The 26187-nt window shown below is 39.8% G+C and overlaps 1 protein-coding gene across 2 annotated transcripts in view; it reads left to right on the top strand.

The window, feature by feature from the left end:
• SWAP70 (switching B cell complex subunit SWAP70) overlaps positions 1–25719 on the top strand; it is a 77608-nt gene extending 51889 nt beyond the window's left edge. The window contains exons 4-12 of one of the 2 annotated variants that reach the window (XM_042904178.1): positions 3403–3630; positions 5803–5949; positions 7079–7187; positions 9351–9532; positions 15857–15964; positions 17564–17730; positions 23577–23775; positions 24754–24850; positions 25176–25719. In XM_042904178.1, coding sequence (XP_042760112.1) covers positions 3403–3630; positions 5803–5949; positions 7079–7187; positions 9351–9532; positions 15857–15964; positions 17564–17730; positions 23577–23775; positions 24754–24850; positions 25176–25282 — 1344 coding nt within the window. In that variant the 3' untranslated portion in view covers positions 25283–25719. The other variant, XM_042904179.1, reaches the window with a different exon arrangement.
• The last annotated feature ends 468 nt before the right edge of the window (positions 25720–26187 follow it).

Here is a 26187-nt window from a genome sequence, read left to right on the forward strand (position 1 = left end):
ATCTTGCCATTTGCAACAATGTGGATGGAACTAGAATGTGTAAGTCAGAGAAAGACAAATACCATATGATTTCATTCATATGTGGAATTTAAGATACAAAACAGATGAACATAAGGGAAGGGAAGCAAAAATAACATAAAAACAGAGGGGGAGACAAACCATAAGAGACTCTTGAATACAGAGAACAAATTGAGGGTTGCTGGTGGGGTGTTGGCTGGTGGGGGGAGAGCTAAATGGGTGAGGGGCATTAAGGAGGATGCTTGTTGGGATGAGCACTGGGTGTTAAATGTAAGTGATGAATCACTGAATTCTATTCCTGAAATTATTATTACACTACATGTTAACTAACTTGGATTTAAATTTAAAAAAATAATAAAAAAATTAAATGTCATTTTAAATGTTTGAATAATGCACCACTCAGTACAAAAGGAAATAACATTGATGGACTACCTACCATGTCAGACACTGTGCAAAATAATCAGTATTTGTCTCATTTTATCCCCATAGTAGTTCTATATGATAAGTGTTATTATGCCCGTTTCATAGATGAGAAAATTGAGGCTTAGCTTAGTTTATTTCAGTTTAGTAAATAGTAATTGAGCTTTACCACATTCTAGGTATGCTGCTGAGTTCTGGATATTCAAAGATAGGTGGGACATGGTCCCGTCTATAAGGAATTCAGAAAATGGTGGGAATCCAAATGATTAAGAGATAATTTCAGTACAATATGCTAAGTGGAGTGACATAGAAGAACAACTGACCTGGGGGCGCCTGGGTGGCTAGGTTGGGTAAGCATCTGACTCTTCATTTCAGCTCAGGTCATGATCTCACTGTTTGTGGGTTCAAGCCCCATATTGGGTTCTGCACTGACAGGATGGAGCCTACCTGGGATTCTCTCTTTTCCTCTCTCTTTTCCCCTCCCCTGCTTGTGCTCATCCTCTGTCTCTCTCTCTCAAAATAATTTTGGGAAAAAAAAAAAAAAAAAAAAAAAGAACACCTAACCTGGATTAGGGTTGGTCAGAGCAGTTTTACTAGAGTAGTGCTTTCTCAAACTTTAATGTGCATATGGAAGTACCTGGGTTCTTGTTAAAATGCAGATTTTGATTTTTGGGTCTTTGGTGGGGTCCAAGGTTCTTCATTTCTAACAACCTAGGTGATGCTGATGCTGCTGTTCACACCTCACTTTGAATAGGAATATCCTAGACAATACAGAATTTGAACGAATACCATTTAGCTTGATGCAGAAATGAGGAGAGATATTCAAGACAGAGAGGACAGGGTGGGGAAAGGCATAGAAGCATAAAAAAGTATGTTAAATGGGTAAATTTATAATCTATGACAGGTATTGGCAAACTATGGCTATGGCTCACTGCTGAATGTAGCCCGTAGCCTGTTTTTGTTTAGCCCATGTGCTAAGAAGAGTTTTTACATTTTTAAAGCATTGTAAAAAACAAACAAACCCAGACAAAGAGTAACTTATAATAGAAATGCACAAAGCCTCAAATATTTACTACCTAACCCTTTACAGAAGAAGCTTGAGACCCCTCATCTGTGGTATTAGTGAAGTGTGTAAAATCTGCAGTGGGCATAGTGGACATGTTAGAGATAGTAAATGGGAGGGAGGAATGGTGGTCACCAAGGGACACAGGAAAACGTGGCCTTTATCTTTGAGAACCAGGACAGGATTTAAAGAGGGAGGTGAGGGGTGCCTGGGTGGCTCAGTTGGTTAAGCATCCAGCGCTTGGTTTCAGCTCATGTCGTGATCTCACGGTTCATGAGTTTGAGCCCTGCATTGGGTTCTTGCTGACAGCACGGAGCCTGCTTGGGATTCTCTCTCTCTCTCTCTCTCTCTCTCTCTCTCTGTCTCTCTCTCTCTCTGCTCCTCCCCTGCTCACTCTCTATCTCTCTTTCTCAAAAATAAATAAATAAACATTAAAAAAAATAGAGAGAGAGGTGATAGGCTCAGGTTATGTTTTGAAAAAATTTCTCTGGCAGAATATAGATACAAGGGAGCAATGCTGGAGGCAAGGATACCAACTGGGAGGCCTGAACAAGGTAGATGGAGTAGGAGGGGATGGGTTTGAGAATTGTCTGGGAAAAAGTTTTTCATTCTCTCTTGACTATAACCCATAGGAAGATATTACTTCATGACCAGCACACATAGGCATACCCACAACACCAAACTAACCACAAAACATTTGTCTTTATTGTGAGTAAACTCAAATACTTTCATTCAATTAAAGAAGATGCTGGTGACTATGTAATAAGTTGATTTTATATTGGGTTATAACCTGCAGTTTGAAAAGCACTGATCTGGGGAAGTGAAACAGTAGGATTTTATCACTGATTTGGAATAAAGGAATAGGGAACAAGGATTGACATGGGTGAATGGTGTTGTTCCCAGCTGAAATCAATAATAGAAGGGAAAGCCATTTGGAAGGTAGAGGTGACGCATTCATTTTTGGATGTGTTGAATTTGATAGCATTGTAGGAAACCCAGGCTTTCCAGAAGATAGCAGTTTCTCATTCAGTGAGTATTATTGCCTGTTTTGTTTACCTGCTGTTATTTGAATAGCAATATTTTCTACTGTTCTACACAAAGGTATGTTTTTCAGGATTTAATAAGCTTTTTCAGCCCAGGGTAGGAATTTGGCCATTGTTTCCAACATTGTCAATGTTATAATGGGAGGAAGCATCATAAATTTCAAATAATTGGCTTACGTGGGAAATTTATAAATTGGAGACTAAGTTGTAAATACTAATTTGAGATGCTTATTTAATTAGTACTTGCATATTAATTCAGTAAGATCGATATTCTGATATATTTAAGTTATTTATCCAACAGAGAGTAGTCAAACCACATCAATTAAGTGTATGTGTACAGTTTGCTTTAGTTCTGCTATAGTATACAAATATACTATACTATTAGAGGGTTGTAAGTTTTTGATTCCTTCAAAAAAATTTTTTGTAATGTTTATTTTATTTTTGAGAGAGCAAGAGAGACAGAGCACGAGTGGGGGAGGGGCAGCGAGAGAGGGAGACACAGAATCTGAAGTAGGCTCCAGGCTCTGAGCTGTCAGCACAGAGCTCGACTTGGGGGTTCAAACTCATGAACTGTGAGATCATGACTTGAGCCAAAGTTGGATGCTTAACCAACTAAGCCACCCAGGTGCCCCTCAGTTTTTGGTCCTTATTCTATAAGGTTAATACAGGACTAGTGGCATTTTATCTATACCTTTCCTCTGATAATATCATGATTTTTTAAAGATACAATTTTGAAACTAAAAAGGAACATTTCCTAAGTTGACCTTATCAGTGTAAATAACATAGATACATACCTAAGTTTAAAAGTTATTATTTTTTTTACTAGGAATTAATAATTAAAAATTTTTCTTTTTATAGATTGAATACCTGCTTAAGAAACTTACAGAAGCTATGGGAGGAGGTTGGCAACAGGAACAATTTGAACATTATAAAATCAACTTTGATGACAGTAAAGATGGTCTTTCTGTGTGGGAACTGATTGAACTTATTGGAAATGGACAGTTTAGCAAAGGCATGGATCGGCAGACGGTGTCCATGGCAATTAATGAAGTCTTTAATGAGCTTATATTAGATGTGTTGAAACAGGTAAGAGTCCTGGAACACTGTGTTTCTCCTTACCTTTAGACTTTGACATGTTTGAAATAAGACATTTTCATTTGAGTATAAGTCATTTATACCTTTATACTGATTTAGAACAAGAATAAAGTTTCTTATTTTCCCAGTCTTGTATTAGGCTTAAAGAAAAATTACTGATACAATTTTGAAGTATACTTAAGCATTGGGAAGTTGCTATTTTGAAAGAATTGTTTAAATGACCACATTTCCAAACTGTCTTTAAAGTACTTTCATGTCACGTGTACATCCATACTTGTTGATCTGAGAGATCCTCATGGCATGTTGTTCAGAGAAAAAAAAAAAACAGGTTGTTGAACAGGAAGTATATTGTAATCCCTTTCATGTAATGTGATATATATGTGTAGGGCTATCTGGAAGGATGCTCACCAAAATGTTAAAAGTGATTACTCCTGGATTGTGGGATTCCTGTAAATTTTATTTTATTCTTTATTCCTTTCTTGTTGATTGGATTTACTACTAGATTCTATACATGAATGTATGCATATGATTACATATTTTAATTTTTTAATTATTTTTTTAAGTTTATTTCTTTATTTTGAGAGAGAGAGAGAACCAGCTGGGTAGGGGCAGAGAGAGAGGGGGACGGAGGATCTGAAGTGGGCTCTGTACTGACAGCAGAGAGCCTGATGCAGGGCTCGAACTCACAAACTGTGGGATCGTGACCCGAGCTGAAGTCAGACGCTTAGCCGACTGACCCACCCTGACACCCCTATATATTTTTATAAAATTAGAGAAATATCCTTATTTTTAGAGTAAATACCTTTATATAGCAAAGTTGCATTTATCTTGTTAGATTATGACCTACATAGCATCTGATATAAATATGGAATGCTTAATGATTGTTAAATAGAATTTACATGTTTTTCTTTTTAGCGGCTCTTTCATATTTTTTACATTATTATACTGAATAATAATTCCAATTTGGGATTTCCTTACTTTGGTCCTTTATTTGCTCAGTAGGTGAAGTTGTGTCTTTGCTCTTTTTCCCTAATTGAACCCATCAAGAAACATTAATTGAGGTTTCATTTGTATAGGTTTTTGGTGCTACAAAGAGATGTGAGACATGGTCTGTGTCCAAAGAGGACTTCTAGGCCCACCAGGATGGCAGGATAATTGGACTACAGATGAATTTCAATATGAGATAGCTTTTGCTTAAATGTCCAAGGATGAGGAAGCTGAACAAGTAATATGATTAGAACTTGGTATAATAACCAAATGATACAGTCAAGCTAATATTATATAATGATAATGAATAGTCTGCTATAGGGTATCAGCACTTGTACATTTACTATTTAAAATTCATCTATTCTCAGACAACCCTGAAGGGCTTTGGCCTATAATTATAATTTTGCTGAAGTAAAAATATGAGTTATATACCTTTGTGACTGATTTGTGGGAAGAAAGTATAGAAGTGAAAGTGTAGAAGCCAGAATCCTAACTACTTGGTCCAGTTCTTTTTCTTTCTGCTCATCTGGAGGAGTTCATCCTCCAGAATAGTGAGAAGTCAGGTAGGAAGGGTAGGTTGGTGCCAGAAGGTGATTGGTTGAAAGATATATTCGGCCAACTTTAATATTTTCATTGATTGAGGTTTTAGTTTGCTGAGAATCACTGTTAGGGTTTTTGTGTGTGTGTGTGTGTGTGTGTGTGTGTTAATCAGAATGGACAGAATAGTATAATGAACCCTCATATACCATTCACCCAGCCCCAGTAACTACCAACACATAGTTAATCCTACCCTCCTACTTTTGCCTCTCCTGTATCTTGAAACAAATCCCAGATATTTCATTTTATCTATAAATATTTCAATAGGTATCCCTAAAAGATAAGGAATTTTAAAAAATCACAATGTTTTTAGCACCAGGAGTCCTAAGGCTACTCTCTGTATGTAGCATGGGGTGGAGTTAGAGGGGTTGTCTCTGCATGCCCAGAATTCTGTGTAAACTTTTGTGTGCATGTATTAGCATGAATTTGACTGGGTATAGTGCCCCTGGCCTTCATAGATCCTCAGTGGGTTCATGATCTCCAGAGGTCAAGAACCACTGATATTCATGTATTCAGGAAGATATATCAGCTCTTATAAGAAAAAGAACAGGTATTTATATAAAATTTAATCTTTCATAGGGTTACATGATGAAAAAAGGCCATAGACGGAAAAACTGGACTGAACGCTGGTTTGTACTAAAACCCAACATAATTTCTTATTATGTGGGTGAAGATCTGAAAGATAAGAAAGGAGACATTCTCTTGGATGAAAACTGCTGTGTGGAGGTCAGTCTACTGTTACTTCTTTCTGTTGCTGCCCCCTGCTGCCCAAGTGTTTTATATTCCTTCTAGACTTCAGAGTCTTGAAAGAATCTTAAAATTTACATTTCTAAAATAACATAGGCATACAGTTGCCATAGTTTCTGAACCAAAAACCAGAGATACCTGACAAAAGTTTTTTATAATGTGAATTTATCTTCTATCTCATGGAAAAAGTATAGGGATTAAATCAGATTTGTTTGTACATTTAAGGAATCACTTATTGAATAAAATGGAGTCATAAAAAAGAAAGCACAAAATTATTCAGTAAGACAGTGTTTGAAATCATGAATATACCATGACATCTGGGCCATTTTGAGTATAGTAAATAAAACTAATGAAAATGGGAGCATTACCTTTGAGTATTTTGGGTGACTTTCAGTACACTTTATTCCCAGATATTAATTCGGTAAAGAAGTGAAGTCTTCAAGAACAGTAATTTTGAGTTTTTAATTTATATCTAAACTATCACCATATTTGTATTTCTTGAAGAACATTTAAAATACCTAACATCTCACTCATAAATGACAGTGTATTTTGATGGATGAAATAGTATAGATATATTAATGCCTCTGGGTTTGCACTGCCCACTAAGTGGTCTTCTTAGATTCAACTACACATGGATACTCACGAGATTATCATAGGCCATACCAGTCTACTTATAAGGATATAGGAGAGGAGCTACAGCTTGCTAGCACTAACATCCCAGGTCAAAGAGAGTGGATCTGCATTAGGCAGATGTGGGAATCACCCTGGCTTAGAAGTCTCATAGCCCATTGGAGTCAATACGTGGGTATACCTTCCAGGGTTCCTATAAAGGATGTGCTCACGTACAAGAGTCATTGTGCCAAAGCATAGTGTCCCTATCAGGTGTTGGTGGTTCTCCTAGTCCAGATGAAGTATGCTAATCAGGGTTATTTATTACCATAGGTAATGTTGCCTAGAGGACAGTATTTTGTAAATTAGAAATATGCTCTTATGGACTTTTTTTATTGATGTTGAATTTCAGCAAGATTTGTGTAAATAGTTAAGATTGAACTTAATTTCAATGCTTAGAAATAAAATTAAAAATAACTAATTTTGCTTTCCTTGTTAGTCCTTACCTGACAAAGATGGGAAGAAATGCCTTTTTCTCATAAAATGTTTTGATAAAACCTTTGAAATCAGTGCCTCAGATAAGAAGAAGAAACAGGAGTGGATTCAGGGTAAGGCAATTTTTATTATTTGTCATGATATAACTTGAGAGCTCTGACTTTGTATTTTTAAATCTCATTTTAATCTCATGAGGCATTGTTCCCTCATTGTAGTTATTTCTACATGCAGCATAGTAACTGAAAGAAAAATAAAGTGAAAGGAAGTCCCAAATTTTTCATCAATTTCATTTGTATAATGAACTTGTGGGAAAATTATAAACTATACATTTTAGGGTTTCTTTTTTTTACTTTTATTATTTAAAGATAATGGAATTTCCCATTTTAAGGACTATGAAGAATTTTAAAGTGATCATCATGAATTTTTAATAATACAGAAAACAGGAATAATACAGTTGCTTTTGAATATTTCAATAATTTTCAAGATTTGTTATTTTCACAAGAAATCACTACTTTCAAATAATTATCTCAAGAACACAAACTTTTGATTTAATAACTTTTTTAAAAGCTTATTTATTTATTTTCAGAGAGAGAGAGAGCACAAGTGGGAGATGGACAGAGAGAGAGAGAGAGAGAGGGAGGGAGAGGGAGAATCCCAAGCAGGCTCCACGCTGTCAGTGTAGAGCCGGACGTGGGGCTCTAACTCACAAACTGTGAGATTATGACCTGAGCTGAAACCAAGAGTTGGATGCTTAACTGACTGAGCCCCCCAGCCCTTCCAATGAGATTTTTTTTTTTTTAATCTTGAAAAGGGATTCCGAATATGGTATTCTTGGACATAAGTAAAATACTGTTATACTGAAAGTTGTGGTCATTTCGATGTGGTTAAAGAGTTTGAGGCAAGTGCACCTAGGTTTAAGTCCTCTTTCCTGGGTCACTTGAGTTGAGTTAGGAATTTTGTAGCTGTTTTTCCTCTTCTGTAGAATAGGGATAATAGTACCTACCTCTCAAGGTTTTTGTGAGGGCTAATAATTAGATAATGAAGATATACTTGCACATTAAAAATGTTTTTAGAATACTTACTTATTTTTGAGAGAGAGAGAATGCTAGCGGAGGAGGGGCAGAGAGAGAGAGAGAGGGAGACACAGAATCTGAAGCAGGCTCCAGCCTCTGAGCTCTCAGCACAGAGCCCGACGTGGGGCTCAAACTCACAAACTGTGAGATTATGACCTGAGCTAAAGTTGGATGCTTAACCGACTGAGCCACCCACGTGCCCCTATACTTGCACATTTTAAAAAAGACACATCATTGCAGAAATGTTTGTGATAGATTGCAAACAGCCTAAGTATCCATTAATTGTGAAATGGTTGAATAAATTATGGTACAGTAACACAGTGGAGTTAGGTACATTATGTTTAATGTTTGATGTACTGATAATGGAAATCTCTCCAAGATAAATTAAGTGAAAAAAACCAAAGCTCAGAAGGGTGTATTATGTCAAAGGAAGGTGGAAGGTGTATATACCTCCTTATTTGCATATGCTTAAAATATCTCTGGAAAGATGCAGAAGAAATTGTTAACATTAGTTGGTAAGTGGAGAGGGGAACCCAGTACTTGGGGATAAGAATAGGAGGGAGACTTTTCCTGTAGATCTTTTTATGCTTTTGAATTTGAACAATGTGAGAGTATTAGCTGTTCAAAAAATTAAATTTAAATAATTCAAACAATCAGGAAAATATGTAAAAATTAGATAATGCGTATAAAAGGTATACATATAGCAACTATTAAATAACTGGTAGCTATTATTACCATCTCAGGAAGGGAGTGTATAAGGAGATGGTTTCATAAGGCATAGATAAGGGGCAGACTAAACCCAGCAGGTAGCAAGTCAGATATCAGGAACTAATAATCTCAACCCTAACTATGTCTTGTTCTTATTTGGCCTTTTGAGGAAATAGAGAGAAGGGAATTAATTGAAAGTATTTGAAGTTCTTCAAATGTGTGTCATATTCCCGAATCAAGTATCTATTTAAGCACAGATGTACAGTTACGGAATTTTAGAGCTGGAAGGGACTCTAGAAATCATCTCTTTAATTTTAGAGATGAGGAAACTGATTCTGTGGAAGGTTATGTGGCTTGCTCAAGGTCACACCATTTCTCAGTGGCAGAATCAGAATCTACACTGGGTCTCTGGTTTTCTTCCCAATGTGCCATGTTTATGTTAGGCTTACAAAGAATAAACAGTATATTCCGTTTTTTATCTTACACTTTTTATAGCCATTCACTCTACTATCCATCTGTTGAAGTTGGGCAGCTCCCCACCACATAAAGAAGCCCGCCAACGTCGGAAAGAACTCCGGAAGAAGCTGCTGGCTGAACAGGAGGAGCTGGAGCGACAGATGAAGGAGCTCCAGACTGCCAACGAAAATAAGCAGCAGGAGCTGGAGACCGTGAGGAAGGTGGGAATGGGCTGAGGGAGGGCGCTCTGTTTCATTGCAGGAGCCACAGCTTCCTTACTTACAAGCTTTGGTTCTACCAAGACCAGGTTCATGCAATTTTAGAGAGATTTTTTTTGTAAATTGTTTTCTTAGGAAGTGTGTCTAGGTTACTAAGTGAGATAATCTGGTTTTTCCAGCCTTGGAAGTATGAGGATCTCAGGTCGGCAAGACATTTCATTGACCAGAAAACAACAAGAATAATTGATGTTCATTGGGAAACCTTGTTGCTCAGTTATATCATGGTTCTGGGGTGGTAGTGGGTCCCCAGTGTATGGGCACTTGAGCCTGTCTGCCTTCCATCAGTGAACACCTGCTAACGACAAGATTAGAGACCCTTTTGTGTCCTCCTATGTAGCACCTATGCCCTGGAGTATGGGAGATGCTCACAGTATAAGCCCCCTCATTTCTGTTGGGGTTCTCCCTTTGCAGTCCATGGAAATGCCACACTTTGTGCTGATATCCTCTGAATAGACTCACAAAGAATTTTTTAATACTTTTGGGGACTCCTGGGTGGCTCAGTCTGTTAAGTGTCTGACTGTTAACAGTCTGTTAAGTGTCTGAACTCATGTTGTTGTGGTTCATGAGTTCAAGCCCTATGTCAGGCTCTGTGCTGACAGCTCAGAGCTTGGAGCCTGCTTTGTATTCGGATTCTGTGTTGTCTCTCTCTCTGCCCCTCCCCTGCTCACACTCTGTCTCTCTCTCAAAAATAAACAAACATTAAAAAAAATTTTTTTTAAACCCTATTCAGTCACTCTGTCTTTTGATTGGAGAGTTTAGTGTATTTACATTAATTATTGATAGGTACTTGCTGCCATTTTGTTAAATGTTCTGTGGCTGTTTTTGTAGTTCTTCTCTGTTCCTTTTTTCTCTTGCTCTCCTCTTTTATGGTTTGATGACTTCTTTTAGTGCTATGTTTATATCCCTTCTCTTTATCTTTTGCATATTTAAAATAGGTTTTAGACTTGTGATTACCATGAAGCTTACATATAACAACTTATATTTGTAACACTGTTTTAAGTTGATAACTTAAGTTTGATCCCATTCTCAAGCTCAACATTTTTATTTTCCCCCCCCCAGTATTTTATTTTTTTATGTCTCATTTCACATTTTTTAATCTTGTTTGCTAATAAGTATGATACACTACATTATAAAAATGAAAGATAAAAATCATATGATCATCTCAATATTTGCAGAAAAGCATTTGACAAATTCAACATTGACTTATGTTAAAGACTCTCAACAAAGCAGGTGTGGGGAGAATGTATCTCAAATAATAAATGCATACAAAGCCCATACCTAACATCATAAGCTTTTCCTCTAAGCTCAGGAATAAGAGAAGGACACCTACTCTCACCACTTTTATTCAGCATAGTATTTGAAGGCCTAGCCAGAGCAATTAGATAAGAAAAAGAAGAAAAGATCTGCAAATTGGAAAGTAAGAAGTAAAATTGTCACTATTTGCAGATGACATGATATTATATATAGAAAAAACTATTAACTCCATCAAAAAACTGTTAGAACTAATAAATTCAGTAAAGTTGTAGAATAAAAAATATGCAAAATTCTGTAACATCTATACACATTAATAATGGACTATCAGAAAGAGAAGAAAACAATGCCAGTCCCCTGTTGATGAACATTTGGGTTATTTTTACTCTTTTGATTAAATAGGCAATGCTACAGGGAATTATTTTGTACCTGTATCATTTTATACACGTTCTAATAATTCAGTAAAACCTTGGTTTGTGAGCATAATTTGATCCAGAAACATGCTTGTAATACAGAACACTTGTTTCTCAAAGTGAATTTCAAGAACCATTGACTCATTCATGATCATGTGATGTTTGGCATCACGTACTACTTGTATTGCAAGACATTGCTCATTTGTCAATAAATTTATTAGAAATGTTTGCTTGTGTTGCGGAACACTGCAGAACAAGTTACTCACAATCCAAGGTTTTACTGTATGTGTTTAGAATAAATTCTCAGAGATGGGATTGCTGGAGCAGAGTATACACACTTACAATTATGAAATCCAGGCTGATGCAACAGCTACTATTTCAAATCTTACTAATCACTGTAACAGAGGAAAAAGTGTTCAAGGGTTTGGCAGTTAACTACTCCAGCTCAGAAGTGTCACTTCTGTTTACAGTACTTTGCCCAGAACTAGTTACGTGTTTTTGACGAGAAGTCATCTGTCAATTTTATTGATGTTTTCTTGCGTGTGATGAATCATTTTTTTCCTGTTGCTTTCAGGATTTTCTTTTTTACTTTGTCTTTCTACAGGTTTATTATGATGGGTGTGGTGTATATCTCTTTGTGTTTATCCTAGAATCTGTTGAATTCTTGGATGTGTCAGTTAATGTTTTCCATCAAATTGGGAAAGTTTTCAGCGATTATTTCTTTAAACATTTTTTCCTGTTCCTTTCTCTCTTCCCTCTTCTTTGGAAACTCTCATTATGTGAATGTTGGTACGCTTAATAGTGTCCCACATTTCTCTGAGGCTCTGTTCATTTTTCTTCATTCCTTTTTCTCTCTGTTCTTCAAATTGCATTTCTATCAATTGATCTTTGATTCTTCTTGCAGCCCAAATATGTAAGGTGAAAACATCTAGTGAAGTTTTCATTTTAGTTATCATGCTTTTCAACTCCAGAATTTCCAGTTGGTTATTTTTATATCTTTTTATTGATAATCTCTATTTGATAGGGTATTGTTATACCTTCTATTACTTCCTTAAGCTTGGTTTCCTTGAGTTCTTTGAACATAAAACTTTTATAAAATATTTGCTAAATCCACCACCAGGGCCCCTTCAGAGGCAGTCTATTGCCCGCTTTTTTCCCTGGACATTTTATTTTATTATTATTTTTAATATTTATTTTTTTTCAACTTTTTTTTTTTTTTTTTATTTATTTATTTTTGGTACAGAGAGAGACAGAGCATGAACGGGGGAGGGGCAGAGAGAGAGGGAGACATAGAATCGGAAACAGGCTCCAGGCTCCGAGCCATCAGCCCAGAGCCCGACGCGGGGCTCGAACTCACGGACCGCGAGATCGTGACCTGGCTGAAGTCGGACGCTTAACCGACTGCGCCACCCAGGCGCCCCTTTTAATATTTATTTTTAAAAATTTATTTTTTAAGTTCCAGTATAATTAACATATAGTGTCATATTAGTTTCAAGTGTTTAGTGATTCAACAACAATTCCACACATTACTCAGTGCTCATCACAATGAGTGTACTCTTAATCCCTTCCACCTATTTCACCCATTCCCCCACCCACCTCCTCTCTGGTAACCATCAGTTTGTTCTCTATATTTAAGAGTCTTTTTTTCTCTCTTATTTCCATTGTTTTGTTTCTTAAATTTTTACATATAACTGAAATCATGTTATTAGTCTTTCTCTATTTTACCCACCATTGTACTAGATCCTCTAGATCCATCCACATTGCAAATGGCAAGATTTATTCTTTTTCATGGCTGAGTACTATTCCATTGTGTGTGTATGTGTGCATACACACATACCACTTCTTTATCTATTCATCTGTTGATGGGCATTTGGGTTGTTTCCATATCTTGCTATTGTAAATAATGCTGCAATAAACAGAGATGTGCATATATATTTCTGACTTAGTGTTTTTGTATTCTTTGGGTAAATACCCAGTAGTGTGATTACTGGATCACATGGTAATTCTGTGCTTAGTTTCTGAGGAAGCTGCATACTCTTTTCCAAAGTGGCTGCACCAGTTTGCATTCCCACCAACAGTGCACAAGGGTTCCTTTTCCTCCACATCCTTGCCAATACTTGTTTCTTGTGTTTTTTATTTTAACCATTCTGACAGGTGTGAGGTGATGTTTCATTTTGGTTTTGATTTCATTTCCCCGATGATGAGTGATGTCGAGCATCTTTTCATGTGTCTGTTAACCATCTGTATGTTTTCATTGGAGAAATGTCTGTTCATGTCTTCTGCCCATTTTTAATTAATTATTTGCTTTTTTTTTTTTTTGGATGTTGTGTCAGTTCTTTATATATTTTGGATATGAGCCACTTATCAGATATATCATTTGCAACTATCTTCTCCCATTCAATAGGCTCTCTTTTAGTTTTGTGGATTGTTTCCTGTGCTGTGCCGAAGCTTTCTATTTTGATGTGGTCCCAATAGTTTATTTTTGCTTTTGTTTCCCTTGCTTCAGGAGACGTATCTAGAAAAATGTTGCTATGACCAGTGTCAGAGAAATTACTGTCTGTGCCTTCTCTTCCACGATTTTTATGGTCTCAGGTCTCACATTTAGGTCTTTAATCTATTGTGTGTTTATTATTGTGTTTGGTGTAAGAAAGTGGTCCAGTTTCATTCTTTGGCATATTGCTGTCCAGTTTTCCCAACACCATTTGTTGAAGAGACTTTTTCCCATTGCATATTCTTGCCTCCTTTGTTTTAGATTAATTGACCATATAATTGTGGATTTATTTCTGGGTTTCCTGTTCTGTTTTGTTGATCTTTGTGTCTGTTTTTAATGCCAATACCATACTGTTTTGATTACTACAGCTTTGTGTGGTATATCCTGAAATCTGGGATTGTGATACCTTCAGTTTTGTTCTTTTTCAAACCACTTCTTTTGTGATTTCATACAAATTTTAGCATTATTCTTGTAGTATTGTGAAAAATGCTGTTGGAATTTTGATAGGGATTACATTAAATTTGTAGATTGTTTTGGGTGGTATGGACATTTTAAACAATGTTTCTTCCAACCCACGAGCATGGAATATCTTTCCATTTGGAAAACTGGACATTTTAGACAATATATTGTAGCAACTCTGGATGTAGATTTCTCCCCTCCCCCTGGGGCCTGTTGTTGCTTATTCATTTGTCTCCTGACTTGGCTAGGCTGTTTCAATGAGGTCTGTTTCTTCACACTGTGAAGCCTCTGACGGTCTTCTTCATCAGAGGCACAGCCTTGGGCATGTACTAGATACCCTGAGGTGACCATGATGTTAAGGTTCTCTTTGTGTGTTTCTTTCTCTAATCTCTCTGGTAAGCTGTATGCCTCTGTTGCTATCCTATCTAGCTGTTAGAGCTCTATTGTTTTCAACAAGGGCTTGGGGCCTAACTTGCTCCACAGTCTGATATTATTTAAATTCAAGCCCATATGTAGTCTTTGAGACTTACTCCTATTACATGAGGGCTCTTTACTTTCTGTAACTGGTTCTCTCTGTTAAACTTCCACCTGGTGTGTGGTTTATAGTTTGTTGGTCTTTTGGAGCTATGAGCCTCCTCTTAATTCCTTAAAATCTCCATTGTTTTCAAGAGCATCTTTAAGTTTGAACTTCCACACGTTTGTTTTAAATAATGTCATTTCTTTTGGGGAGAGCTCCAGATCTCTGCCTAGGCAAACCTCTGTGCCAATGCTCTGGAGCTGGTGGCAGAAACTAGTGGTCTGCTTTTCTGGGTGTGATACCCCTGCTTCCTGAGCCCATCACCAGGTAGAGGTGGTACCCTTTGGTCTTCTAGGCTTGCCTCATTTTTTTGGATAAATCTTCTCCATTTGCTATATGCAATTGGTTTAATTTCTGGAGACTTTAAATGGTTGTTTTCGGGGGTTTTTTGAAATTATTTTCACCAGTTATGGGTGTTTTGCTGGGAAATGGGTCCATGGAGCTCCTCACTGCCACCCTCTGGAAGTCAAGCTCTGGTAAAAAGTTTTAAAGGAGTAATGTGGGAGATGACAAAACTATAGAAGGAGCTGAAGAAATAGATGTTGAACCTCACGAATGCATTTGTAAGTGAATTTAACTCCATGACTATACAAAATTTTCTTTGCAAAATGTTGTTCAGACTTAACAAGTCATTCATTTACCTAATTCATTCTGTATGTTCACTGGGAAAATTGTTGGAATGGAATTCCAGTGGATCTAAAGGTTTTTATTCTAGCTTGATTGAACATTAAGAATGTTTTGCTTTTCCCATGTACTTAGGTGTGGCCATTTCTCTTTCCTAATACACCTCCACTCTAATACTGCTTTTCTTTTTTTTTTTTTAATTTTTTTTTTTTTTAATGTTTATTTATTTTAGAGACAGAGAGACAGAGCACAAGCAGGGTCAGGGCAGAGCGAGAGGGAGACAGAATCTGAAACAGGCTCCAGGCTCTGAGCTGTCAGCGCAGAGCCTGACACGGGGCTTGAACTCATGAACCGTGAGATCATGACCTGAGCCGAAGCTGGACGCTCAACTGACTGAGCCACCCAGAGGCCCCTACTTACTGCTTTTCTGTGGGTGGGTTTTGATTGGATAGAAACTGGAAGAAGCAGCGTCTCGTGCAGCAGAAGAAGAAAAGAAACGCCTTCAGACTCAAGTGGAACTACAGGCGAGGTTCAGCACAGAGCTGGAGCGAGAGAAGCTTGTGAGTGCTACAGCTGGGAACCTGGGAACACTGCTGCATTAGCTCACAATGGTTCTTTCTGGGTGAAGGGGGAGGGGTCAAGGCCTGGGAGACTGGAGTGAGGCCATCTTGTCAGTGGGACTATGCTATATAGACATGCAGTGGGCTATTGGGGGAAGTTCTGTGTTTGTTCATTATGGTTTTATTGAGCACCTTCTATGTGCTAGGCATCATGGCAGGATATAAAGGTAAAAGACATAAATCTTGCTTTTAGGACCCCAGAATAGAAATTCATGGAATAGGGTGATAACTACTGTGATTAGGGTGACTGTATCTCTTGGTTTGCCTGGGACAGTCCTTGCCATCCTGATATATTTATTAACAGCATCCTATTTTCCTTCTCAGAAAGGCCTGGCTTGGAAAATAAATAGCTAGGGGGAAAAGTAAGCATGGGTTTCATGACCTTTCTCTTCTGTAATGAGCAAAGTGGGGGGGGGGGGTGGTTCTGAAATCATGAGAATATAGGAATTCTGGTCTGCTGTTCTTGGCAGCTCTGATTCATCTTAGAGGTTCCCATCCCCCAAGACATCCAAGAGTCAGGTTGCCCTAGGTGGTTAGATAGTTAATTAGAACACAGGTCTTCTTCCACAGAGTTGTAATTTGTGGGAGGGTACTGAGTCCAGTGCCCATTAAGTAGCTGCTCATGATGTTTTTTTAAGTAACTTTTTGTTGCTTAGAGTTGAAACAGACATGTTTGTTTTATGAGAGAAAGTGCACAAGCGGGGCAGATGTGATACGAAGGAGTTGCCGTGTTCACAGCCAGAACATCTGGGTTTCTTTCCTCTCTGTTCCTTCTTCTGAGCATTAGTTTTCTCTTCTTTAAATTGGAGGCATTGTCATGTGATCTTTCATGACTCTTAGGATGATGTGAGCAAGTGTGAATATTTTATAAACCGCAGACACATACACTAATGTGTGTGCTATTACATTTGGATGTCCTTGTCTTTCAATTTTTAAGGCAGAGATTCAAAATTTTAATACAGAAGGGAGAAACCATTGAGTTGTTAGGGCACTAACATAGTTGCGTGAGGCCCCCCAGGACTGGAGGTGCCCTAGGGCAGGAGTGGAGGGGCCTCAAGGCAGCCAGGGAAGCACCAAGGACTCTGCAGGTCTGTCTTTTCCTTTCCCCTTTATTGTAACCCTTGGGCTCTTCTGACTGGACAGAGGTTCATTCCTTTTAGAGAAGATTGTGGGTAAAGAGGTTGTGACTTTATAACAAAAAGGAATTTAAGGAGAAATTATACAGGGGAATGATTTTTTTCTTGACTCTTGAATCTTAACGTGTAGAGTGGAAGGGATAGAAACTCAGAGAGGGCAGGAACACAGCATCTGGGGTGTACTTTGCATCCTGGACTTGGGGTGTCTTTGTGTCCTGGACTTGGGTCTTAGTGTTGGTACTGGGTGTGGTGCCCTCCTTCCTCCATCTTCAGTTCCAGGAGCGAAGGACAAGGCCCTGCCCACCCTGCTGAGCTGCAAGGTAGGCTGTGGTGTTAGGAGTGGGAGAGTTTCCCTGAGGGTGAAGTTAACCTGAGTTTAAACATGACCCTTTTATATCATCAGATCAGACAACAGATGGAAGAACAGGTTGCTCAGAAGTCCTCTGAACTGGAACAGTATTTGCAGCGAGTACAGGAGCTGGAAGACATGTACCTAAAGCTGCAGGAGGCTCTCGAGGATGAGAGACAGGCCCGGCAAGATGAAGAGACTGTGCGGAAGCTTCAGGCCAGGTGCCAGATCAGTTTGTATACTGTGCCTTTTTGTACTTTTCTAGGAATTTCTAGGAATGACTAACATTCTGGTGAAGAGGGAGGAGTGTCTCTGCTAGATTGGAGAGACCTTGGAGGCTGGGCGGGTTGAGTTGTTTATTCTCCATCTATGGCACTGGAAGGCCCTTGCTTCTGGGGCTATCGACAGGCCTTCTATCTATTTTAGAGCAGTCTGGTGGATCTGTTTGGTGAGAATGTCCATGTCTAGAATGAGAATGTCCATGGACCCAGGAGCAGCTCTGGTGAGAACCTTCCTCAACATGTTCCAGACCAGAGAGGGCCACTGTGTGGAGGTCTGTTTCAGGCCAGAGTTACAGCTACTTTCGAGGGATAATGAGGAATTAAGCAGTTTCCATCTGGTCATTCAGGATTGGTGACATTCCTTAAATAATTATTACTTGAAATCTTAGTTTTAGAAGTTTCTTATTTTGGTAAGCTCTGTGCCCAATACAGAGCTTGAACTCATGACCCTGAGATCAAGAATCCCACACTCTACTGACTGAACCAGCCAGGCACCTCAGTTTTAGAAGTTCTTGAAAGCTAGATTCTTCTTTTCCTCAGAGCTTTAAAAGTCAGGTTTATTATCTATGATAGTCATGATCTCAGGTGAGAACTCTCAATTTGTGGTCTTCATGGCAGCAGGGAGGACAAAGTAGAATAAAGACCCCAAAGGGAAATTTTGAGCTACCCTCTTCCAGTTTCTAACTTGTTTCCCCATTTGCTTTCTTTGAGATGTCTTGTCAGGGGATGTCTCTTATGGTTCTTAATTTTAATGTGATGGGATGGAGGGTCCCCCCCACTCCCAACCCCCACAACATTAGCATGGTGTCTGAGAATTCATCTCAATTCTGAGTGGGTCTCGAACCCACAAACTGTGAGATCATGATCTGAGCTGAAGTTGGATGCTCAACCCACTGAGCCACCCAGACTCCTCAAGTCTTTTTTTTTGTTTATTTTGAGAGAGAGAGAGAAAGCGAGAAAGCGAGTGAGGGAGGGGTGGAGCGAGAGGGAGAGAAAGCTCTGTACTGTCAGTGCAGAATCCAATGCGGGGCTTGAACTCATGAACCGTGAGGTCACTACCTGAGCAGAAATCAAGAGTCGGATGCTTAACCAACTGAGCCATCCAGGCGCCCCTGTTCTAGAAATTTATTAAAGTATTATTTTGAGTTTGTAGAATGAGTGATGTTTTGAGTGAGAGACAATTTTGGGTCATTGAAGCTAGTATAGTAGTTTTTAATCAGTGTCTTGGATTTGTTGAATCAAATTATCTTTGGATAGGAGCCAGGCGTGAGTATTGTTATTTAAAAAGCTTGGGCTAATTATTTTGTATAACCTGATTTAAGTAAATTGCAAAATGGTTTCAACCTTTGGAATACAAATATAACCAATACATGCTTCTCTGCTCCAGTAAGTTGAAATTAGAGAACTTGGTGTGCAAAGACCATTTTGTGAATTTTACTAAATTTACTGAATTCTGAATTTGTTTTTCATCTTAGTTTTTGGAACTTGAGATGAATAAAATTTGGTCATTATTAGGTGAGGTGGATTTGCCTCTTTCCTGAAGTCACAGAAGCTGGACCTGATTCAGTGGGACATTTTGTCAGATTGTCAGAGGGGGCTTTTCTTCTTGCTCCCACTCCTCTGGGTAGGCCTTCCTGGGTTGAAAATCAAAGGAAAGCATCATGGAGCCGAGTGAATACATTTATGTCTAGCACTGCTGAACTGAATCATAATCTTAGGTTGAGGGCGTTTGTAGAGGGCTTTTTAGTTAACTTTCCTGACCTTTCTTTAAGCAATAGCAAGTCATTCTCAGAATATTTGGTATCTCATTATTCTTCTAGAAGTTAGTCGTTTCTCTGTCAGTGTTTGAAGTTTCCTCAGAGATATTTTTTGTAGTAAATTGTTTAAATACAAGAACTTTGACTTAAGCCATCTAGGGTATATGATTTTTTTTTTTTTTTTAAGTTTATTATTTATTTTGAGAGACAGGCAGAGAGAGAGAGGAAGAGAGAGAATCCCAAGCAGGCTCTGTGCTGTCTGTGCAGAGCCCGATGTGGGGCTCTATCCCACAAACTGTGAGAACATGACCTAAGCTGAGATCAAGAGTTAGACGCTTAACTAGACTGAGCCATCCAGGCCACCCTGTATATATATATTTTAATTGAATTGTAGTTGTTGTTGTTATTTTGATGTGTAATATTGAAGGTTGTCTAGAGTCTTCTAAATGGGACCTCGGAAGAAAACTGTTTAATATTTGGAGAACTCAATTATTGGAAAGTTCTTGAGGCTTAGCCATAATCTGCCCCATTATAACTTTTACCCACTACATTTTTAGATCTGTTAAGTTATGTCTGTATTCCCAGCAACTAATGCAGTGCCTGGCACATAGTGAGAGACCAAGGGATATTTTGTGAATGAATGGATCCAAGTTCTACTAATAGAGGCCACTCTTCTATGTGATACTACTTTTTCATATATTTGAAAGCAATTAGGGACCAAGCTGTGGAGTGAGATCTGAGTTTGATTCTTAGTTCTGGTACTTTCTAGCTGTAATTTTTGAAAAGTCACTTCAGCACTTTGAGCCTTCAGTTCCTTATCTATAGAGTTATGGATAGTTGCCTACCTTGCAGGGTTGTTGTGAAGATTAGAGGAGGAACTGCATGCACAGTATTTAGTGTAATGTCTGGTATTTGGTAGTTACTCAGTGTGTTGGTTTCTGTTCCTTTATTTCCTTTGCAGATGAGGAAGATGTATAATGTATAGAATGTCAAAATAAGCATTCAAAAAGATCTATTGACAGGCTAGACTGATGGTTTTAGACTAAGGATAGTTCAAAAAAATTTTTTTAATGTTTATTTTATTTTTGAGAGTGAGACAGAGCATGAGCAGGGGAGGGGCAGAGAGAGAGGGAGACACAGAATCCAAAGCAGGCTCCAGGCTCTGAGCTGTCAGCACAGAGCCCGACACGGGGCTTGAACTCATGAACTGGGAGATAATGACCTGAGCCGAAGTCAGATGCTTAACCAACTGAGCCACCCAGGTGCCCCAGGAGATAGCTTTAAAGTAACAACAGGAGTCTTGGATCCAGGAGACTTTGAGAAGATTCATGGTATTACTTTCTTGGGATACGATTGCCAGAAACCCCATACACTCTCAGGTAGTGTTAGTGAATACGAAGTATTCGGAGCAAATGAGGTATCAGTCCTACTATAATAACACAAGCTGGTATTTATCCAGCACCTAGATGTGGTCGGCACAGTTCTAGGTACCTTACATGCACTATCACAATTGATGCATCCACAAACCTTTGATGGTGGATGTAGTTTCTATCCCTTTTTTATAAATGAGGAAACGGAGGGACAGAGTAGTTAGTCTTTGTTCAGGGGTCTTATTTGGAAACCACAGAAATGAACTGGGATTTCCTAGAGCAATAAAATAGTTAATTAAAAGGTTCTTGAATAGTTCACCAATTCCAAAGAAAGGCAGGTGGCCAGGCCTGAACACAGGCATGGACCAAGGGAAGCTGAGCAGCCCAAACCACAGCCCAAACCAGGCCAAGGGGAGAGTCCACCCAGGATGCCGCTGATGTCAGCATTGGCACTGTGTGTTGGGAGTCACCATTGCTTCTGCTGTCATGCAGCCCTGGCTGTTGCTGCCACCGGCAAGATAAATTCTTCACTATCTCTGCTTTGCATCAGTTGCTTCAGGGTCGGAGCTGCAGGAAGGGCATCTGCTTAGCCAAGCCCAGCTCGGGCTTCCACTGTGCCCTGGCTGCCACAGGGCAGGAGGGCAGGGGTTGGGCCTGTGGCTTATGTAGTGGGAGGTGGGCCCTGCTTCCCATCAAGATGCCTCCTGTGGCAGATTCCTTGGACACATGGAGGGGATTCCGACTGGGCAGCCTGAACACCTGCAAATGTCCATTCCCCCTTCATACTCTCACCCCTAGGATGAAGAAATAGGCCTTTCCAGTCTTGTTCACTGTTGTATCCCCAGTGTCTAGAAAAGCACACAAAGGTGCACAATATACGCACACTGAGTGAGTGAAAAAACACTGGCCAGGCCACATTTGCAGTGTTGTGTTCAGTTGTGGGCATCATGCTCCAGGAGACATCTAAGGAGGGAGTGGATGGTCCTGTGTAGAACTAGGGATAGTGGGTGGGAAAGCTCTTCCTAGTTGAGGTGGAACTTTCGAAGGATTGAGGGTGCCCGTTTGTGAACCCATTGTGAACTCGCCTGATTCCTGAAGCAGTGAGTGGCCCATCCCACAGAGTATTTGAGCACAGTAGGATAACCACGTTGCAGGATGTTGTAGAGGGAATTCTTCAGTGGTGGGGGCCGGGGGTGGAGGAGTTGGGAGTGGTGATATAAGGGGTGTCTATTCTGTTACTTTATGGCTTCAGTCATTGGTTTTAGAAGAGCATACTGATGGTCAAGCCACTAGAGATGTGTCCTGTCCTGGGCTGGCATCTAAGTACATTGTCTATACTTTGGGTATAGGTTTGGGCTGTATGTTAGTTTTATTTAAATGCCTGTGTAGCTGGATATTCTTAGATAGGTAGCCTGTTATTCAAGATAACATTTTAGAGTCACACAAACCTTGGTTAAAATTCACTACTACCGGGGTGCCTGGGTGGTTCATTTGGTTAAGCATCTGACTTCGGCTCAGGTCATGCTCTCATGGTTTGTGGGTTTGAGCCCTGCATCGGGCTCTGTGCTGTCAGCTGGGAGCCTGGAGCCTGCTTCAGATTCTGTGTCTCCTCTCTCTCTGCCTCTCCCTGCTCATGCTCTGTCTCTCTGTCTCTCAACAATAAATAAATGTTAAAAAAAAATTAAAAAAAAAATTCACCACTACCTGTGCGACATACTTTTAAACATCCTGAATTTTTATTGCTTCATCTGGAGGGATGATAAATACCTTGCAGAATTGATGGGGGGTTAGCAATAATGAAGTCAGGTATCTGACATGTAGTAATTGTTCAGTAAGTGGTATCTGTTTTATTCTGCCTTTTGTTGGTTCCTTTCCCCCTCATTTTCATTATCATTAGTTTGTTACCTTTTTCCTTGGTAATATGTTTGTACTAGATGAGAAATGTTTTTAATTTTAATTTTTTTTTCATTTATTTATTTTTGAAGAGACAGAGTGAGACAGAGTGCGAGCAGGGGAAGGGCAGAGAGAAGCAGACACAGAATCTGAAGCAGCCTCTGGGCTCTGAGCAAGTGGTCAGCACAGAGCCCGACGCGGGGCTCGAACCCACGTACCGTGAGATCATGACCTGAGCCGAAGTCAGATGCTCAACCGACTGAGCCACCCAGGCACCCCCAGATGAGAAATATTTTAATGTTGTAGCAACCAGGCAAATTTCAAAACTTGGCCCTACCACCTGCCAGTCAAATTATGTGGTACAGGTCATTTAACTTTTGTGTCTCACTTTCTTCATCTTTGAAGTGTGAATGTTGATAGCACTTAAGTTTACTGTGAGGATTGATTGGGAAAATACACTTAGCTCTTGGCCCAGTTGTGGCACATTAAACCTTTCATAAATGTCATTTTATTTTATTTTATTTTATTTTATTTTATTTTATTTTTTCAAAAAAGGGTGAAACAGAGAGGAGCAGGGCAGGACACATGGGGCACCTTGCCAGCGCTGTGAATAAGGGCCTCTGTGGCCCCTAGTTTCCAACTTGCAAAATGAGGGGGGTGGATTAGATGACATCAGGTCTTGTCTGCTGCTCTCGGTGGCTCCGTCATCCGCTGGGTCGGGCATGGAAGCCTGGGCAGGTTTGGTCCTGAGCTCCCCACCTTGCAGGTTGCTGGAGGAAGAGTCTTCCAAGAGGGCTGAACTGGAAAAGTGGCACCTGGAGCAGCAGCAGGCCATTCAGACAACTGAAGCGGAGAAACAGGAGCTGGAGAATCAGCGCGTCCTGAAAGAGCGGGCCCTTCAGGAAGCCATGGAACAGCTGGAGCAACTTGAGCTAGAGCGGAAACAAGCGCTTGAGCAGTATGAGGTAATCCAACTGGTCCCTGCAAACGCCCATTTAAAATTTTAAAAACAAACATTTAAGCACCTGAAACTAACGTAACATTGTTAACTAACTGGAATTAAAATCAAAACTTAAAAAAACATTTAGAAATAACAGTATTTGCTTAGCTGTAAGAAGTAGTTTTTACAGGTGGTGAGGTGTATCAGGTAAAGTCCAGTCAAGAGGCACACAGTAATTTGAACAGGGAAAGTTTAATATAAACAATTATTAACTATAACAGGGGATTACCTACGAAGCAGTAAAGAAGACTCTACGAATACAGGAATGGCACGTACACGAAGCAGCCCCTGCCTCTGAGACTGAGGCAGAGCACCCAGGAAGGGAACACATCTGCTCTTCGCCCCTTCTGCGCATTGCTGTGATCTAGACCTTGGAGAGGGCATGGCCTTGGCCCCACAGACAGCAGAAAAGCCGTGACTGGGAAGCTGTCCTCTGGGGACTGGGGAAAGCAGCCCACAGGGCAATGACACTAAAATCCACTGGCGTGAGCACTGTGGATGCCCCACATGTCACAGGAGCTGCTGAGAAGAGCACAGTGGGACCTGGGAGCAGAGCCCCTTCTTCCAGTGACCCTTCAGTGCCCTTTACTGACAAAGCTGAAGTCGTGCCAGCTGGTGAGGAGAGTCACCCTGGTGTCATGTGCAGGACAGAGAAGGCTGGATTTGGGGCCGAGGGTGGTGAGCTGTAATGCGTACACAAGGATCTTACACATTCATGTGTAGCTGTGTCATTAGGTCCTTTGGGTGACCTTGGGCAGGTTACCCAAGCTCTCTGCATCCTGGTTTCCACATCTGTAAAATGGGGGTGATTAATAGTTCTTGCCTCTTTGAGTGGCTGGATTTAATGGGATAATCCACAAGAATAGAGTAAGTGCCCAAGCATTTTTATTTGGTCTTAAACTGCCTGTGTGTTTGCATAGTTTAACATCTACTTTTGTTTCAGGGAGTTAAGAAGAAGCTGGAGATGGCAACTAGTAAGACCAAGAGCTGGAAGGACAAAGTGGCCCAGCATGAAGGATTAATTCGATTGATAGAGCCAGGTAACACGCTCTTTGAAGTAGTAAGATATTTATCCAATTTATTCTTGTTTTATTTGTGTGTTTAAATTGTGCTAAAAATCTTCTTGAGCCCAAATATACAGAAATCACACTGTTTAGGGTCCATTTCTCTTGAATAACTTGCTCTGTACTAGATAAGAAGGCTCAGTTGATTCCCTTGCATACATCTTCTAGTTGTTTTGGCTGGTGTGACATTTATGGATATTTCTCAGAGAAGAAATCAAGTAGAAAGTTACTATTTTATCTGGAAAAATGGTAATGTTCATTGAAGAATGTGAAGAATATTTAATGTGTGTTTGTTCCTTAGGTTCAAAAAACCCTCACCTGATCACTAACTGGGGCCCCGCAGCTTTCACCCAGGCAGAACTGGAAGAGAGAGAGAAGAACTGGAAAGGAAAGAAGAACACGGAGTGACCAAGTGACCCGAGTGACGAGCTGGCAGGAGTCCCGTCCATTGTGCAGATTCCGGGTGTAGCCGGAAAGCTTGATGCTAAAGACAAAGGAACTGGCTTTGCTGCTTCTAACCATTCTTTCTTCAGTGCCTTCTATCAGGCCAATATACTAAGGAAGCCTTCTTATTTATCTTCCTGAAAATAAGGGCTTACCTGAAAAAAAAAAAAGTCGACACTATCAAGCTTTTTATTTACTCTTTGAAAACTTTAGCTTCTGAAAATTCCCTTTAGCTCTCTCAGGTCCTTGTGGGATTGAGGCAGCATGCAAACCGCGCCGTGGCCGCCATCAGCTGCCGATGTTGAGGTGCATGGGGGTGTGGGGTCAGGATTACTGGATAATCAGAACCTGAGTGACTGGGGTCATTCCTTTCCTGTGGCAGCATGTTTCCTTCTTTGAGTGCGTGGCCAGTCTGCTTGCCTTGGCATGCTGGTTGCCATGGATACTTTTGACCAGCTGCTCCCACAGAGCGGTCCCTGGCCACATGTGGATCTTGCCTCCGCTAAGAGGACGCAGTCCATGGATGCAGTTGTGCAGAAGTTTCTGCTGAATGCAGTGCTGCTGAGTTACTTCCTGGCTTTAGTGGCACTAATCTCAAGGAGGCAAACACCTTATTAAACAGGCTTTGGCTAAGATAGATACTTAGGAATCAGCACAGAGATGAACTCAGTAAATCCCATTTGGAATGATAATTTGATACTAACTGAATTCTTCCTAATGTTTAAAAAGGTTTTAAGGGTCAACGTGCTGCCAGACCCCTTGCTTTTTCTTTTGTAGTTACTGTACAGAAAACTTCAGGAGTATATGGATGTTTGTCATGATTAGGCCTTTTCCTTGATAAATATGGATATGATCATTTATAGGAATTA

The sequence above is a fragment of the Panthera leo genome, chromosome D1 (assembly GCF_018350215.1).
Source record: "Panthera leo isolate Ple1 chromosome D1, P.leo_Ple1_pat1.1, whole genome shotgun sequence".
In the NCBI taxonomy this organism is placed as follows: Eukaryota; Metazoa; Chordata; class Mammalia; order Carnivora; family Felidae; genus Panthera; species Panthera leo.